This window comes from Lissotriton vulgaris, chromosome 1_2 (genome assembly GCF_964263255.1).
Source record: "Lissotriton vulgaris chromosome 1_2, aLisVul1.2, whole genome shotgun sequence".
Classification (NCBI taxonomy): domain Eukaryota; kingdom Metazoa; phylum Chordata; class Amphibia; order Caudata; family Salamandridae; genus Lissotriton; species Lissotriton vulgaris.
Genome location: NC_141686.1, coordinates 191,888,612 through 191,906,010, shown reverse-complemented (window position 1 = coordinate 191,906,010; position 17,399 = coordinate 191,888,612). Strand labels below are relative to the sequence as shown.

At 42.9% G+C, this 17,399-nt stretch overlaps 1 protein-coding gene across 1 annotated transcript in view; it reads left to right on the top strand.

The window, feature by feature from the left end:
* Positions 1 to 17,399, top strand: part of LOC147734888 (alpha-N-acetylgalactosamine-specific lectin-like) — a 71,900-nt gene that overhangs the window by 36,209 nt on the left and 18,292 nt on the right. Inside the window, exon 4 of the mRNA XM_086953669.1 lies at positions 5,753 to 5,893. Within this exon, the coding sequence (XP_086809795.1) occupies positions 5,753 to 5,893 (141 nt within the window). The remainder of the gene's footprint in view (positions 1 to 5,752; positions 5,894 to 17,399) is intronic.

The window sequence follows — 17,399 nt, the reverse complement described above, 5'->3', positions numbered from 1 at the left end:
AGGTTCTGCAGGGATAAAATGCGAAGCCAAGGATGCGTCATGCAGCAGCGGTTCAGAGAAGCGGCTGAGGTCCTGCTTTGGGGATACGTCCCACAGCAGTATCCAATGTGGGTCTCTGAGGAAATGCTTCATGCTGCGTTTGTTCTGTTGGGCTGGCAGAGGGTCCTGGACCGGGGTGGCACCACTCGAAGGACATGACTTACAGCAGGCAGACTCCAAGTGCATGGTTCAAGGTGGTTGAAGCCTTTTCCGTCGTTGAGGCTCTGATCAGGATCAAGATGCAGTTCCAGTCCTTCTCACTCAGGCAGCAGGGCAGCAGAGTAACTGGGCATCAGAGTAGCAGTCCTTCTTGCAGCAGAGTAGTACAGCAGTTCCTCTTTTGAGTCTTCTACAGGTCCAGATGTTTACTGAAGAGTTGAATCTGAGGGTATTTACAGTTGGTGTCAGATTTGAAGTATGAGGTTCCCATCCACTAAGGTGTTTAAAGTTTCCTTCCTTCCTGCAATGGCCCCAGCTTGTTTCGGGACACAAAAGATGAGTTTTAAACCGTTTCTGAGTGCGCTGGGCAGAACCTTTGTGATGTGCAAGTGTGTTAGTTGACTGCTCCTCCCCTCATCCCTACAGTAATGACCAACCCTGCTAACACCTATTCCTCCTTTCTATCACTGTTTGGGAGCAATAAACAAAGACTAGCTGCCAGCAACACGTAGTCATGTGACCCAGGATACAGCCTGCAGGGACCAAATGTTTAGGACAAGAAACTGCCAACTTTCTAAAAGTAGCATTTTCGGAGTTGTTTACCATTAAAAAGTGTTTTGGATTACAATTCTTAAGATAACAGACTCACAGACGCTACCTGATTGCAATTGAACCTAATCACTTATTAAATCTAATAAATTAAGCAAACGTTATCCTATGGGAGAAGCAGGCCTTGCAGTATTGAAAAAACAGTTTAGGGCCTTCCCTAAAGGTGACTTATCTGCATTAAATAGGAAGATTTAGGCCTGGCAAAATGTCTAATTTGCCATGTTGAATTGGCAGGTAAATACTGCCCACACAGGTTGCAGAAGCAGACTTGAGACATGCTTTAAGGAATTACTTAAGTCGGTGGCACAATAAGCACTGCAGGCTCACTAGTAGCCTTTAATTCACAGGCCACTTTACTAAGGATGTATAAGTAAATTTAAAGTGCCAATTGGTTATAAACTAATTTTACCATGTTGACGGGAGGGAGAACAAGCATGTTAGCACTGGTTAGCAGTGGTAAAGTGCTCTAGTTCCTAAGACTAACAAAAATAAATTCAGCAAAAATGGGAGGGGTGAAGTCAAAAACTTTTGGGGAAGACCACCTAAAGGCTAACAGGCTTAACAGTAAATCGCTAAACATCACAATGTCTTTACATCTTCGATTGCTAAATAATGTTGTGAATCCCTGCTGTACTAATCCAAAGTGGCTAACTCAATGCTTCTGTATATGGTGGCTATCTTGAAATGGTAAAATAATGGTATACTGTGAACAATATCATTACATGAAGGCTGCCAAGCTTAGAAATAGCGGCCACAGAGGATTCAACACACCGCAGATGTAAAGAGTGGAAATCAGATAAAGAGTGGAAATCAGATAGCCCTGCAGGACTATCAGAGGGGCTACAAAAATTTTAAAAAAAGAGGAGCAGGAAAGGAATAAATAGACATATACAAGAAACAAGCTATGGCAAAGCCAATGGGTCTAACGTTTGTGGCCTATTGGCTTTGTTAATGCCTTTTCATGATGCCGCACAGTGTCGGCAGTGTGCAAAATATTGATGCTGTACAGTAGCAACAATAAAAGATACAATGATGCAACCGCCGCTGATGATAGCATCACTTCAACTGCACGCTTATGTGTAATACCATATGCAAGCCCTAGTGGAATTATGAGTGGGACATTTACCTTCCTTTTTTACTGACAGATCCAAGATGGAGGATGCCACTTGGATTGGTAAATAAAACATTTTTTAATTTTATTATTGAAAGGTCTCCCTGTCAATATTTATGTTGATCTACTGCTGGATTGTAGAGTACTGACCATGATAAGCATGTTAAGGGTTGTCCAAAATGAAACATTTACTCAGCACATAGAATAGGTCATAGTGGCTCCATGGGCTAACGCATCCACTCCAGAGATCTATAGTTGACCTCATGGCTATAAGTACAAATCTTGGCAGGTTAAGCTAACCTTTCCTTTTTTTTAGGTTGATAAAATTAGTACAATTGAGCTGGGGAACAATAATCATCTGGTGTTCAGCACCAAGATACACTTCTGGGTGAATGAGTGTTTTATTAACACACATGGGATGTTATGTTATAAACATTTGTAGGAAATCCACATTTTATGCGTGGTCACTAGGCATAGTTAACTTGACTATAAGTTCAGAATATATGGTACACAGTGTACCTAGGGTCTGGAAGTTAAATAACACTAGTGGGCTGCAGCACCTATTGTGCCGCCCACTACAGTGGCAGTGCAAACATGGCTTTAGGGCTACGAGTGTAGCCTGACTGTAGAAACTGTAAAAACTGCATTTCAACCTGTCAACATAAACTCTTGACAGGTAAAAACTCTTCTTTTAAATATGAATAGGTCATGGGTAGACTTTGGTGCTCACAAGGTGGGGTTTGTGGTATTTAAAAGTAGAACATGTAGAAATGTAAGGCTAATATGTAATTACAGTGACTATCACCCAAACACAATGTTTCACTTTTTTCACCATGGCAGGACTAGCTGTCCTATTTAGTAAACCTGAGTTCAAAATACAATCCTAATACTATATTTTAGGAATGGGACCAGCCACAAAAATGATTATACAACTGTAGTTATAGGTATTAAAAATCCAATTCAATGGTGAAGTAACATTTTTAATAAAGATTAGGATTTTTGTTTTTTTTAAAATTACCTATGCCTTGCGCAATTCTAGTCAATGAACCCACTAAATAGGTTGCCATGTCACAGAAACATGGGGGATACTAGTAACATTCACTGCCTTACCCCATACTTCTGGAAAGGTGGTTCCCAGATAGTGATCTAACAAAACTTGGCTTCCTACAAAACAAAAGGACCTACTCACAGAGAGCAACTTATCAGTTTGCAACACACATTTCTGTGGGACAAAGCCTGAATAAATGAAGAAATAAAAGGAAACAATTACAGCCCTCCCTCCCCCCGCATGGATAATATGAAGTGCTGAGCTTTGAACTTCCTCCATACTGACTATGCAGCACACTCCTGTTGGAGCAGCTGAGTAGATACAAATGATGCTCACAATATCTACAAATGAACCTCTATCTCCCATACTATTCTGCCTCCCCAGTGCTTTTTCACACTGCCTGTGCTGTATCCCTCCCCCGCCCCAAAGGGGCACCCAGCATTGCACTTTAGGTTGACTGCTAGTATTCACTTTCAGGGACCCTATCCAGCCTCCTATCTAAACATTTTTCTAAATATCTACAAATTACAAATTCCACAACAGATTCATCATTAATGCACAAGAGAATGAGAGACCCTTCCCACAACCCATGAGCACTGGATTAGTGTACTCTTCCATGTCACATCCTAATCCCCAAAAACTGGGGGACTAGTAACACATTCATCTAGAAACGTGCAGACCTACAGCAGTACTTGTACCTCAGTATCCTCAATAAACAGGCCTATCATCTGACCTGCTGGCACTGTTCCTGTTGGCATGTGGAAGAACAAGGCTTCTCCAATCACATATCTCATATCGCTCAATTCATATTGACTGTGCTGGGGATGTCTCTGCACTCACCGCTCACAGAAGCACCACTGCCCAACCTATAGTCACTCATGCAATGTCCCTACATAAGTACAATACATAAGGACATTCAAAGTATATACCTTGCGGGAGTTTGTTTTAAAAGCTGTAAAAATCCACACACACTGAATACAGTGGGGACTAATGCTCATGTCACACCGACTAGTATGTTCAGGTGTAATTCCCCCTTTCGTGGAACCAACTCACAGTGTCCAGGGATCTCATTGCCTGGACTTTGTTCATGGATGCAAGAGTCACACAGCCAGGCAATCTTAGGGGTTTCCTGGCACAAACACGCACGCACCTCAGCACAACAAATGTATTTGTGTGCCAATAGCAATAGGTGGCTTCCTGCTGCTGTTCTGTGCTCACATGTGATGAAGATCTACTGAAGAGCTCTCAATCTCAGCCAAGATGTGCGCTTTGCACTGCAGCTGAATGCATTCCTTGATGAGGTGCCATGCATTCAGGCATGCTACCTACCAAGACGCGATGCCTCACATGCTTCACTGCTCAGCACATTGAGGCTAAGACTGTGCTCCAGCCTAAAATATGCATGGCCAGGGTCAGCATCAGGCATAGGAGCGATTGTCTCTATAGAGACCAGAGGCATAGCAAGAGAGTCATAAACCCCACTTAAAGGAAGGAAAATGGAAACTTTACCTCAAACAGCCACCGCTGGGCCCCGGTGCCAGACACCTGCTGCACGTTTGATAACAACACCCACTGCTTAGATCTTGGAAGCTGGTGCTGAACAAACTCTGCCAAAGAGGAACATTTGAGGAGAAACAAGGATTCATAGCCTACATTTCAGTTTTTCTTTATTTGTTGATTGTTTATTCTTTCCAGCACCAACTTCATTGTGGGCAAGAAATTAGTTATCTGCACAACCCAGCCTCATGCTGGTGTCAGCCGGGGGGCAGACATAATGTTAATAAAAAGCCCTGCCACTTTCTTCATGGTAAGGTTTGGAAAGCATATTCCAGTCCTCTTGAACTAGATGTTTAGTAACATGACTTAAGATGGAATAGGTATCTTGCATTTTGTAATCTCTTACCAATAAAATCCAGTAGCTATCAGTATTGCTACACAGTGGTAGTGCATTTTGTACTCTGCAAGGTCCACTGTTTGTGATTTGTAAGATATCGAAAATCAAAGAAGCCATATACAATCAGTGTTGAGTATTCACATACCATCTCCCTATGTTTAAGAAGAAACCCCAGGCCTCTTGTATCATTATGATATGTCTACATGTGGTTATCCGCTTCCATATCTTTACTGCAAAGACTTTGTCCTGAAAGGTGTTGTGATGGCTTTTAATGCGTAATTGTGTACCAGTGCAAAGTATCCAACAGTGAAGCACATGAGGGCAAAGTGTTGAGGTATTTACTTTTCAGTGCAAAACTTATTTTGTCCTGGAAATTTGCCTAAAAGAAACATGAAGCAAAGCTTTGCACTACTTTGCGTTACTTTGCATCAAGAAGGCATCCAATGGCTGCCGCATGAGCATTCCCACACAACCAATCATGGTTTTTGATACAAAGTAGAAGAAACAATTTTTACCTCCACACTTTTCAAAATGTCTGTTTGTGCTGTACTATATAGCACTTATGCAAAGTATGTCAAAGTGTAGCATTTTGCACTGTGAGAGTACCCTTGCAGTACAAAATCTATGTTAGACATCATCTCACACAGAGCATTATAATGCAAAAGTGTATATGAGGTGCTTGGCTGCCTACAAGTTCATCAGAGCTTTTGGAAGAGAGCACCAAGTCTTCATCAATCTGGTGCTGCTTCTCCTCTCAACGCAGCACATCTGTCTTTCTGGCTGAATATTAAAGTCAAGAATTATCATTGTATTATAACAATAACACTACATTATAGAATCAGGCGCCATTCCCTGTGTCTAATCTGATGTACATTTTGTTTGTCTTTTCAAGTCAACCTGTCTCTCCTACAATTCTCACTTGGCCTCCATTCACAGCCAAGAAGAAAATGATTTTGTATTTGTTCTGATGGGAAAACCAGCCGATCCTTTCAACAAAGGCGCCTACTGGATAGGAATACATGACAGCTTCAAGGTGAGTGTCTTTCATTCTCCTTGATATGAGTATTAGTTTAGTGTGTGCCAATCTTTATGCACATTTCAAATGTCTAACAAATACAGTTTTATATGTTATGCTTGATACTTCATCCCTATTGGTAATGTAGTCTCTTTGTCTATAAGCTCACTCTCGCCTTAGCCAGACTGTATGGTATCCATCCATTAGAATGCAAATATTACCAGCGATGTTCAATGACCTCTTTGATCAAGGTTCTCATTAACCTTGGGCGGAGCAGGCGGAGCGCCTCTACACGAAGATCCACGGAGTTGGAAAACAACTCAGTGGAACTTCTCTCTGCTCCACTACGTGCCTTACCCCTCCCAAAGTAATTATAAAGTAATAAAAAAGGCACTTACCTGCCATGGCTGCTCTCCTTCCTCGTCCCCACAGTCCTTCTTCACATGCACACTCACAGGACGTACAACGTAGGGGTTATCCGTGAAAAAGGGCGGCAAAGAGGAGGAAGGGGAGCGTCCATGGCAAGAAGGAAGCAGCCGCGGCAGGTTTAGTGCCTTTTAAATTACTTTATAATTACTGTAGGAGGGTGGAGGGGCCGAATAACTACACACCGCCATGGAGTTGTAGATTTGCCTAAACTCCGTGTTCTCAACAGAACACAGAGTAGGCAAAACTACATCGGGCTTATTTCTCATGCAGAAAGGCCTGACCACTCTTGCAGTGGCAGTTATGAAACAAAGGCTAGATGTACTAAGCTATGTTGCCGTCTCAAACAGTTGAATCCATTTAATTGGACAACAAAAGGGTATTTCTTAAATACTTGATCGATTTTAGGACTCAGTCTTATCAACTCCTTTAATGGGTTGTGCATGGATTTGAAAGAGGCAACTGTGCACGTCCCTTCCAAATTATGAATCCATGCCCACCGTCCTTCTCTGCCGCAGCGCCAAGAAACTGTATAGTGTATGCTGCGCTTTATAAATGCCTTTCACATCACATCACATCACATACCATATGTATCAATGGTGTGCAACTGCATTTCTGGTCACAAACCAGGGACATGTTACTGACTCTCATATTAAAGCATCCATATTTCCATTATGGCAATTGGGCTGCTTGGTGGTCTGCTGACCCTTACAGATCACCAATGGCAGGGAGCTGACATTTGAATCCCACCTTACAAATATTAAAGAGGTAGATCTATCTGCAACTTACTCCTGTTCCTTATTTTGTGATCCTGCTTAATAGTAGATAGGCCAGTTTGCAAATTAAGTTTCTGGTCGCAGCAATGGTTGCAAATTTGGTCTTTCTTTGCAACCAGAATGGTGTACATCTGACCTAAAGTGTATTTTACTTAAGACAGATGTTTCCCTATTTATTTTATTTATATAAGTTTTATATAGCGCTAGCTAGCCCTGTAGGTGTCAGAATGCTTTACAAGGTCATGATAAGAAACAGTAAATGCAGGCACGCAATGAACATATGAGACAGTAGTTCAACAGACAAATGGTTCCCATCAAAGGTGCAAGTTGAGTGACCAACAGTAGAGACACAATTCGAGAGGAACTAAAAGTCAGAGAAGCACAATAAAGAAAGAGGGAACCGAGCATCAGACAGAGGGTCTAGGTCTGATAAAGCGATATTTTACTGAGATTCGTAGACTAGGAGCTAAAGGAGTAGGAGTTTCAGGTTTCTCTTGAAGCAAGGGAAGGCTTGCATCGAAGGTCACATGGTAGGGAGTTCCATATTCTTGAAGCATTTCCAGAAAAAGAGCGCAACTTGGTTGCTGTCTTTTTTTAGAATGGGAGGTAGGGGCAGAAGAGTATTGGAGCTTCTCAATGATCTTTTGGTTCCTGCTTTCGTCAGCTTGTTTTTGAAGTAGTTAGGTGTAGGAAGCTAGTTGAGGCTCTTGAATACAGGAGTGATTTGCTCAAACCGTTTAACGTCTGAGATGAGTCGGGCTGCCATGTTAAGAACAGATCTCAGGGGGCGAGGTGAGTTTTAGGCATCCCAATGAGAGTGGGATTACCATAATCTAGTTTGGAGAGGACCAGAGATTGCACCACATTTTTTAAATCATCTGCAGGAATAAATGGTTTAAGTTTCTTGAGGTTTTTGAGTGTGTACAGTGCTCCTTTTGCTGTATTCTTGATGTCCTCTTTCATTGACATTTTGTTGTCCAGGACGAAGCCAAGGGATTTTGCAGAGTTTGATAAAGTAAGATAGCACTTTAAAACATTTAGGTTGATGAGCTATTCGTGTATTGAAAGGTGGTTACTTTAAGGGAAGAAAAGAATACCTTCTGTCTTGATGTGGCTCAGCTTTAAGTGATTTGTGTGAAATCAGGATTGTAATTTGTTCAATGTGTCATTAAGATGTTGAATGTCACTGCGTGATTTTATTTTGTAGTAAAGTTGGGTGGTTCCATAAAGAGATTTAAAAGGGAGGGGGATAGAATTGAGCCTGGAGGCATGCAAACATTGATCCGAGTGGGTTTAGACAGGCAAGAGTTGATTTTGATTTGTTGCGAGCGGTGTAGAAGGAAGTAAGAGAACCATTTTAGTACAGTGTCATTCAAACTGAAACGCCACGTAGGGCTGGGTGATTGACTGTATTGACTGCTGCTGATAGGTCAAGTAGAATAAGTAGGCAGATGTCACTCTCATCTAAGGCTCTGTGGATGTCATCCGATAGGTTCAGCATGGCGGTTTTAGTACTACAGCCTTTGTCAAGGAAGGAGAATTTTTGTATATGATGATTAAGTTGCTATAAGACACATTTTTCCAAAGTCTGGGCAAGGAACCGGAAGTTGGAGATAGGTCTGAGGTTGTTGAGATCGTTGAGATCAGCCCCGGTATTTTTGGGGATAGGTGTGATTTGTCCTAGTTAGAGCAAAATCATCACACAACCCATGGTGAGAGATGTGTTAATGATGAGAGTGCAGAACGGGGCGATGAAGAGGTTGAGACTTTTCACCATCATGGATGGGAGGGGATCATTGGCATGGGTCATTGGCTTTAGCTTCATGATTATATTGAAGACTTCCTTTCCAGTCAAGGGTTTGAAGTCCGACCAGTTGGCGCTGTTTATCAATTTGGGGAGATTCATGTAGCATTGGCTATTATTGTGGTTGTTTGGTCCAAAACAGGCTCTGGAGCTAGATCAGCTGTTTTGAGAGGTGGGAGAGCGAAGGTGGGAAAGATGGAGTGAGTAGAGGAGACTTGCAAGAAGGTTTGCTTAATTTTTGCGACTTTGTCATCGAAAAAGCTAGCGATTTCTTCACAACGTTCTTTTGTGTCGATTATAGCAGGAGGGGGTGCTGATGTATTTTGGTGTTTAACAATGTTAAAGAGCTCCCTAGGTCTGTTTTTAGCATGGTCCAGTTGGTTGCGGAAGAAGGAGGCCGTGGGGAAGAAGGCAACTGAATCAGATCTCCCTGCGGAGCTAGCGGTTTGAAAAGTGACGGAAAGTGATGGTCAAATAAGGAGAGGTGAGGGTTGGTCGCTTTTATAAGGATGTTACCTGTATTGAAAATGGATATATCCATTTCACCTTTAAAAGAAGAGGAGGGGGATGTCGTAAGTTCAGTTCCGTAAGGTATCTTGATGATCTTGGTTACTTGCAGGAGGAGACGGAGCTGTTTCTTCATTTTGATGGCCGTTTAGAATAGAATCCAAAATTTGATTTCATGGAGCCATTGGCCAAATTGTTGTAGGTATCCGCAATTAGAGTTTCAGGGTATAGTATTAGAAGTTTGTGTTTGAGATTCTTCTTCACATTTTTTGAGACATTTATAGGATAATCGGTAGTCCAGAAGTTGGGCCCATATCTGACCTGTGCTGTGTCGAGAGGTTTATGGTGGAGCATTGTAATCAGCATGATCGTGGTTGGTTTCCAGTTGAGGGTACAAGACACAGGAGTGCTACCACAGTCAGAGACTGGCGAGGTGAGCAGCGTAACAAAGTGTGAGGGGCCCTAGTGAGGTGGGTAGTGTAAATTAAACCCAGGCAGTAAGTCACTTTCACAAGAAGGAAGTACAATGTTGTAGAAAGTGCATAACAACTAAAGACACTCATATAATGTAGTTTCAAGTACCTGCAGCAAAAGTCAGTCTTACAAGATAGCCTATACATACTCAAGGCGTAAAAAGGATGTTGGAGAAGCGTACCTAAAAGAAAATCATAGACACACATGTAATGTAGATCAACGTTCCTGCATCAGAAGTCAGATTTACAAGATACCTTTCAGATTCAAATTGTGTCCACAAGATGGAGCTCCAAGCTTGACAATAAGCAACCGGTCATGTAGATCCAAGGTCCTGTAGAAAATCCGGTTTGAAACAAAAGAAAGTAGCCTTCATAACTAATTGTGGCTCCTAGATGGAGCTCCAAGCTTAGCCATTCGTTTGGAGTCGCCAGACCTCGAGTGAGTGATGTGAAACACTGGGGATGTGTGGTGGCAAAGGGGATGTGAAAATGGCTACACGGGGTGGGTGAAGACACCGAGGATGGGTTGCAGCAAAATAAAGCAACATGAGCCAATCATCTTCTCCCGTACCTTACCTTTATTGTATGTCATCACTTTAGATTGAAAGTGTGAGTTTTTCCAGAGAGGTTAAATAATGCTCTGAAAGGACACAACGTTTAACATACATTTTACTGTAGGAAATTCATGTATAGTATACTGAACACAGGTCCATCAAAAATGAACGACTTTCAGCAGTATAATAATTTATTGGCGATATATGATACTAAAGTACATCCAGTTATCTGAGATAAAATCCTAAACTTACTACTTTTGGTATTCACAGAAGGCATAGTAAAGTTAGGACTCCTAACTTTACTACTACTAAACTGAGACAAAATCCCAACTTTAAGACTTTCAGTAGTAAGTTTAAAATACTATCTCAGATTAGTTCTATGAATCCGCCCCTATGACTCTCTCAATTGCTTGCCCTGCATTGTTTTCCCAATCCCCCTTTCATGGTTTTACTTTTATTCTCTTTCTTTCTCTCTCATAAACATGTACACAAATTATTTACATGTCTCTCAGTCTCTCTCTCTCTATCTATGCTTTATTTTCACACACACCCACACACACATGCACACACACATGCACACACACACACACATGCACGTGCACACACACACATACATGCACCCACACATGCACACACACACACACACACACACCCACACCCACACACCCACACCCACACCCACACATCACACACAACCCAACACCCACACTACAAACACACAAACCCCAACACACACCACACACAACCACCCACACACACTACCCCCCCACACACACACAACCACCAACTCCACACACAACGCCACACACACTCACAACCCCACACACACCCCCCACACACACATCACCCCACACTCACACACACAACCGCAAACACACACACCCACACACACAAGCCCACACATACACAACCTTCACACACACAACCCCATACACACACCCAACCCCACACACAACCACATAAAACACACAAAACACACACACACAACCCACTACAAACACATACAACCCAACACACACCACACACAACTACCCACACACACACACAACCCCACACACCCAACCCCACACACCCACACACAACCCCATAAACACACCGAAACCCCACACCCAACCACATAAACACACAAAACAACACAGACACAATCCCCCTACACACAACCCCCCTCACACAACCCCCCCAAACACACAACCCCCCATACACACCCACACACAACCCAATACACACAACCAGCCACACAACTACACACACACAACCCCACACACACAACTTCCCCAACACACACAACCCCCCCCACACACACACACAACCCCACACAGCCACACACACCCACACACAACACCACACACACAACCCCCTGCACACACACAACCACACACTCACACAACTCCACACATACAACCCCACACACAACCCCACACACACAACCACACAACCCCACACACACAACCACACAATCCCACACACATCCACACACACACAATGCCACACACACAACCCCCCACACACAACCCCACACATACACACACACACCACACCCACACACACAACCACGCCCACACACACAACCACACCCACACCCACACACGCCACACTCACACCACACACAACCTCACACCCAACCCCACACACACCACAAACACACACAACCCCTTACACACCACACACAACCCCACACACACCACACACATACACAACACACACACACCACACACACACCACATACACACACATGCACACACACACACACACACATGCATACGCACGCACATATCAACAAAAAAAATTGGCAAGCAAAAGAAAACTATTAATATTTGCTTCTGATTGAACTTTTCCTTGCCTGTCATACCAAAAGCCCAAAAGAGTTTTGGATCATCATCCACCGCCTGCGCACAGGATCAGACATTTCTTGTGTAAACTGGACCATAAAATCAGAGCGGACGAAGCCCCTGGCCCCCAACGGTATTCCAGCGTCAGTTTAGAAACAGGATGCAGAGTTTTGTTCCACATCACAGGAAAATCTCTTTATAACATGTATGGTTACCAAATCCATCCCGGTTTTGCATCCCATCTATAAACAAGCATTGGCATAGCCAATAGATCTCGCCTTTGGGATCATCTAAGTGTTTAACCAGAGCTATTAGCTTTGCCCATGTGTGTAAGCTATGTTGGGGGACTTGCTTCAAAGGACCTCGAGTGCGTAGGAGGGTGGAGAGTTCATAGTCAAATGAGATGTAGAGGCAATTTAGAGAACCACAAGGATAAACCTGTGGGTCACCGGGAGATGAAGAATATCATAGTCTTGTAAGTGAAAACAAAGACAAATTAAGCACGGTGTGGAGGGTATATATGGTAGATCTAAAACCAGGAGTTGCAGAACTTGCCTAAAGTTTGAGTTATTGTTACTGATTACAACTATGTCATTGGGCACTGCAACGATTGTCACTATATTTGATGAGAGGCAGGTGAAATATACTACTGTTATTAAGCAGAATGTGAGCGGCATATTCTTTTGGTATGGAGGGATACACATCTACTGTTAAGGAACTGTTGGCAATCAGTGAACAGGTGAGCAAGAGAAAAACACCAGGTTAGAAGTCAGATTTGCATGAGTTTATTCATTCTCAATTGAGTGAAGAACCACATTAATAACAATGCTGCGCATTGATCCCATCAGTGCGATGTCTTTTATTATGACTGTACAAGCAGATCTGACCATATAAAGCAGCCATGGGAAGGCCCACTCCACCTATGGCTGCTTCTATCTTTGGGACGTGCTTCTGGTCCAACAAAGCCATCTTTACGGAGCAGGTCCCCATCCATGAAACAAGCCCGCCATTGTGACTGCACAGAAACCCAACGGCATGTTAACAGTATGTACTGAGTGCACTTCAGGAGCCAGAGGCCACAGCCATGCCTCGCGAGGGTGGAGAGACGTGGCAGGAATAAAAGTGCCACAGGGGTGTATAAACCAGCAGGAAGCGGCTGGGGCATGATGAAAACTCAACTGGAGCTGAGATCCCGCGCGAGACAGCAGGGATACGTCTGACAAGAATGATAGAGGAAAATTAAATATGTATGACGAGGGATGAAGGAATGCTGTCCTTTCAAAATGACAGATGGGAGGAACACAAATAACACGTTCAGTTTGCGATGTTGCTATGAACTGCTCAGATCAACAAAAACGCTGACAAATGAAAACCTAATGCAGGACACAATTTTGAGATGCTGCCCGCTTACTATCCTCACAATCCCTCATTTTCTCATTATTTTATGCCCCAATGCTAAAGGCTCTGCTTCGGAATGTATGCTTTATCAGAGTTACCCAGGAAACCGGAAGGAAGGACATTGATATCTCAGAGGAATGACGCAGAGGAACACACACGAAGCAACAGTCATTTGAAGGATGCCTGATGGCCTGTGGTCAAAGGAGGCCTCATTTGGGGTGCAGTGTGCTTATTCCAAAGCATAAAGTCTGTACACCAGCAACATGCCACCTGCGTACACTCGGACACATGGAAAGGTTTAGAGACGGTAGTAGAAGGTGGCAAAGGAAAGCATGTCACCGCATTCGAGTGGCACAATGACCTTCTATGCGCAATTCTGCACTCCCTAAAAGCTGCGTCTCGTGTGGATGGGAAGCAAAGGCTAATGATACAGAATGTTGCATGATGAAAAGTAGCTTTTTTGAAGCGGCTATCTGGCTTACATTAGGGACAGTTTGCATGTCCTATAGAATGCCCATGTGAATTGTGTTGAGAGGAGCAGTGGATACCAACTAATAAAGCAAGCGTGGCCGCCGGGCCGCGCAGCCGCAAACAAAAGTGAAATCGCCAGGATGTCAAGCCGAAAATGCGACCGCGAGCGGGCTAATGTAAACAAACACACACGTGTCCCAGATTACATACAGATGGACCCTGCACTCGCCGCTGCTCGCTCCCTCAAGGTGGATCTCGCCACATGCACGAGTGTGTGGAAAAGCGGTGACCAATTTCTAAAGGTCATCTCTTAGAGCAGCGCATGCTCGCTCCGCTAAGTTCAACCTAAAAAAAGGCCTATCCTTCTGGATGTCGATGCCAAATATTTTGCCTCGCTCCTTTTGAAAGATCATGACCCGTGGGCAAATTCTAGGAATCGGATACCCTTCAACCAAACCGGCTTTGGAGCTTACTTGGCGCATCTGATAACCTAGTAGCCATCATGATGCTTGTTGTAAAACAAATAAGAAAAAGGCAAGCTTCTTTAATACTATTTTATAGATTAAAGCATGGCCCTTGATCACAGAAACTGCCAGTTGCTTTGGCCCAAATTCAGAGCCTGGCCAATACCAGCACCACTTTTAAGTGACGCTCAATTTTTGTACTCTGATAAGTGGGCTAGAGTAAAACTACGGAATAATACTTCAATCTCAATTACAACCCAGCATCAAACAAGGGTGCATACCAGCCTTCGCACTCTTGAATCTGCATGTGTGTGACCTGGTACCAGCACTGGACTCCATTGTCAGTCATGCACCAAAACTAGCGAATAAGCCAATAACTACACTCCTCTATGCAGAACATGTAGTCCTTTTACGTGAAATGGCGATGGGGCTACAAAGATCGATCAACACACTACACAAGCACAGTACTTTAAATGTGATGACAAACTTCTAAAAAACAAACATCATAATATTTGGCAGAAAAAGGAAAAAGGTAGGGGCCCGATTCACAGAATGAACTTAAGACTCAATCCTAAACTTTCTACTATTTTGTTATTCACAGAATGCACTTACTAATTTTGGCATTCACAGAATGAACTTACTACTTTTGGTATTCACAGAAGTTAGGATTTTGTCTTAAGACAGACTTAAGACAGACTTAAGACGGACTTAAGACAGACTTAGGACAAAATCCTAACTTCTGTGAATACCAAAAGTAGTAAGTTCATTCTGTGAATGCCAAAAGTAGTAAGTGCATTCTGTGAATACCTAAATAGTAGTAAGTTTAAGATTGAGTCTTAAATTCATTCTGTGAATCGGGCCCTAGGTGCCTGGTTTCTTAAATAATCATCACTTGGCCAAATCAAACAGATTTACATATCTTGGGTGCTGGCTGAATGATAAAGGAGGTCACCTAAATATCTCAACTCACTGAGGCCATGAACTGCATCTTTGCAATTTGCTTTCCAAATAATGTTTAAAACCACAAAACAGCCCACTCTGGAACCCATGATGAAGATAATTAACGTCAAACTTATTCCTACATTGTCATGCAGCTCAGAAGCATTTCGAGGAGGATTAGGTGCCTACTTGAACAAAGCACAGAGCATTATCTTTATATCCTTGTTAAACAGCTACACAACACCTAACCAGCTCAAATCAGGATGGAATTAAAACCGAATGATCAACACTTTTTCCAGAAAGCTAGCCTCCTGAAGTACATGCACTGAACACGAGCAGCCAAAACTGGAACTCCAAAGAATTTAATCTGGCTGGAAGTAATGTCCTTAAATTGGCCGCAGACCCTTAATCTTTGGTCAATTGCCTCACCAAAGCCCTGGAACTGAAAGCCGCTGCCACTCTGTGGAATCTACACCTGTCACACCAGCAGTTTGGGGCAGTTCTAAATGAGGAGGTTCACATGGATTCCTTCATGAGGGATCATCAGAGTTTCATGAGAAGAAAGAATTCTCACCTGGTAATCAACCACTATGACCAAAGTGGGATGCAAATGTACATCACTCAACCATTCTCTGCCTCTTCCAAAACCAGGTTTTGCCAGCTATACATGGGATGGTTTTAATCATTAGATTTTCTGCAACCCTGGGCACTCCAACCATCTCTTGATTGTTTATGCGGCATGACCTAGGAGAACCTGTCACACCTTCTTTGCATCCGCCCTTCTTTAACCAATGAATGAAGAAGGTTTATTTGACATCCTCTGATCAATGAAGGGCTACTTTTGATTGTGACAGTTGATGAATTTCTCCTGTATGAAGCCCATCTGGAAGTAATAGCCAACCATTTAAAAACTTGAGTAGAGAGGACAAAGCATGAAGGAACTTTTCCGCACTAATCACTTCTCCAGTTATCTGTCCTCCTTAGTGATGTTGCTACTTGTAGAACAAGGACCATGTGTGAACAAAGCGGTCAGGCCTTTAGTGGAAGGTTGTCATCTTCATCATGACTTGTTCCAAAATATCACTGAATAATTATTTCAAAGTGACAACTTGTCCTGCGGCGCCGCCAGCAGAAACACATTGTTAATTTATCGCCGCTTTTATCGGCAGGAAACTGCCGATAAAGCGGCGATAATGGGCTTGATAATATGCTCTATTGAATTTCTATCGAAGACCATGTTAAATGTCTTGACATCTAACATGGGCTTCGATTGGAATTTATAGAGCATATTATCAAGCCCATTATCGTCGCTTTATCAGCAGTTTCGTGAAGATAAAAGCGGCGATAATGTAACGCCCTTTCTTGATAATATGCCCCACAATGTCCAGCAACTGTTCACTCCAATCAATGTGCTTAATTTCTGTTCCCAGAGTAGGCAAGGTTTAGAGTGACATTCTTATGTGGCCTATTCTTGCTGGTTTATATCATCAGTTCTCAAAGTTTAATCATGTTGGTAGAATTTTTAAAGGTCAAAATATATTGAATAACCTGAACACAGCAGCCAGTAGAGGTCTTTGGTCCCGGTGATAGTTTTGAAATTTCATAGTCCCGTAGGATTGTTGTGATCGCAGAATATTTTTAACAGCAAATTACTTAATAAATGGCGAAACACATACTCTTTATTGTTAGGCCTGTATTAGAATAAGCATTTTACATTTTTAGAGCACAGCACTTTGGGTCGGATGTACAACTGTTTATTGCAGTCGCAAAGGGGTATTCTGCCCATTTGCAACCACAAAAATGGTCTGGCCAATGCACTAACCCTATTTTGCAAGTAGCTAACCCATTAGCGAGTCGCCAAATATGGTTAGCGGATAGCTATT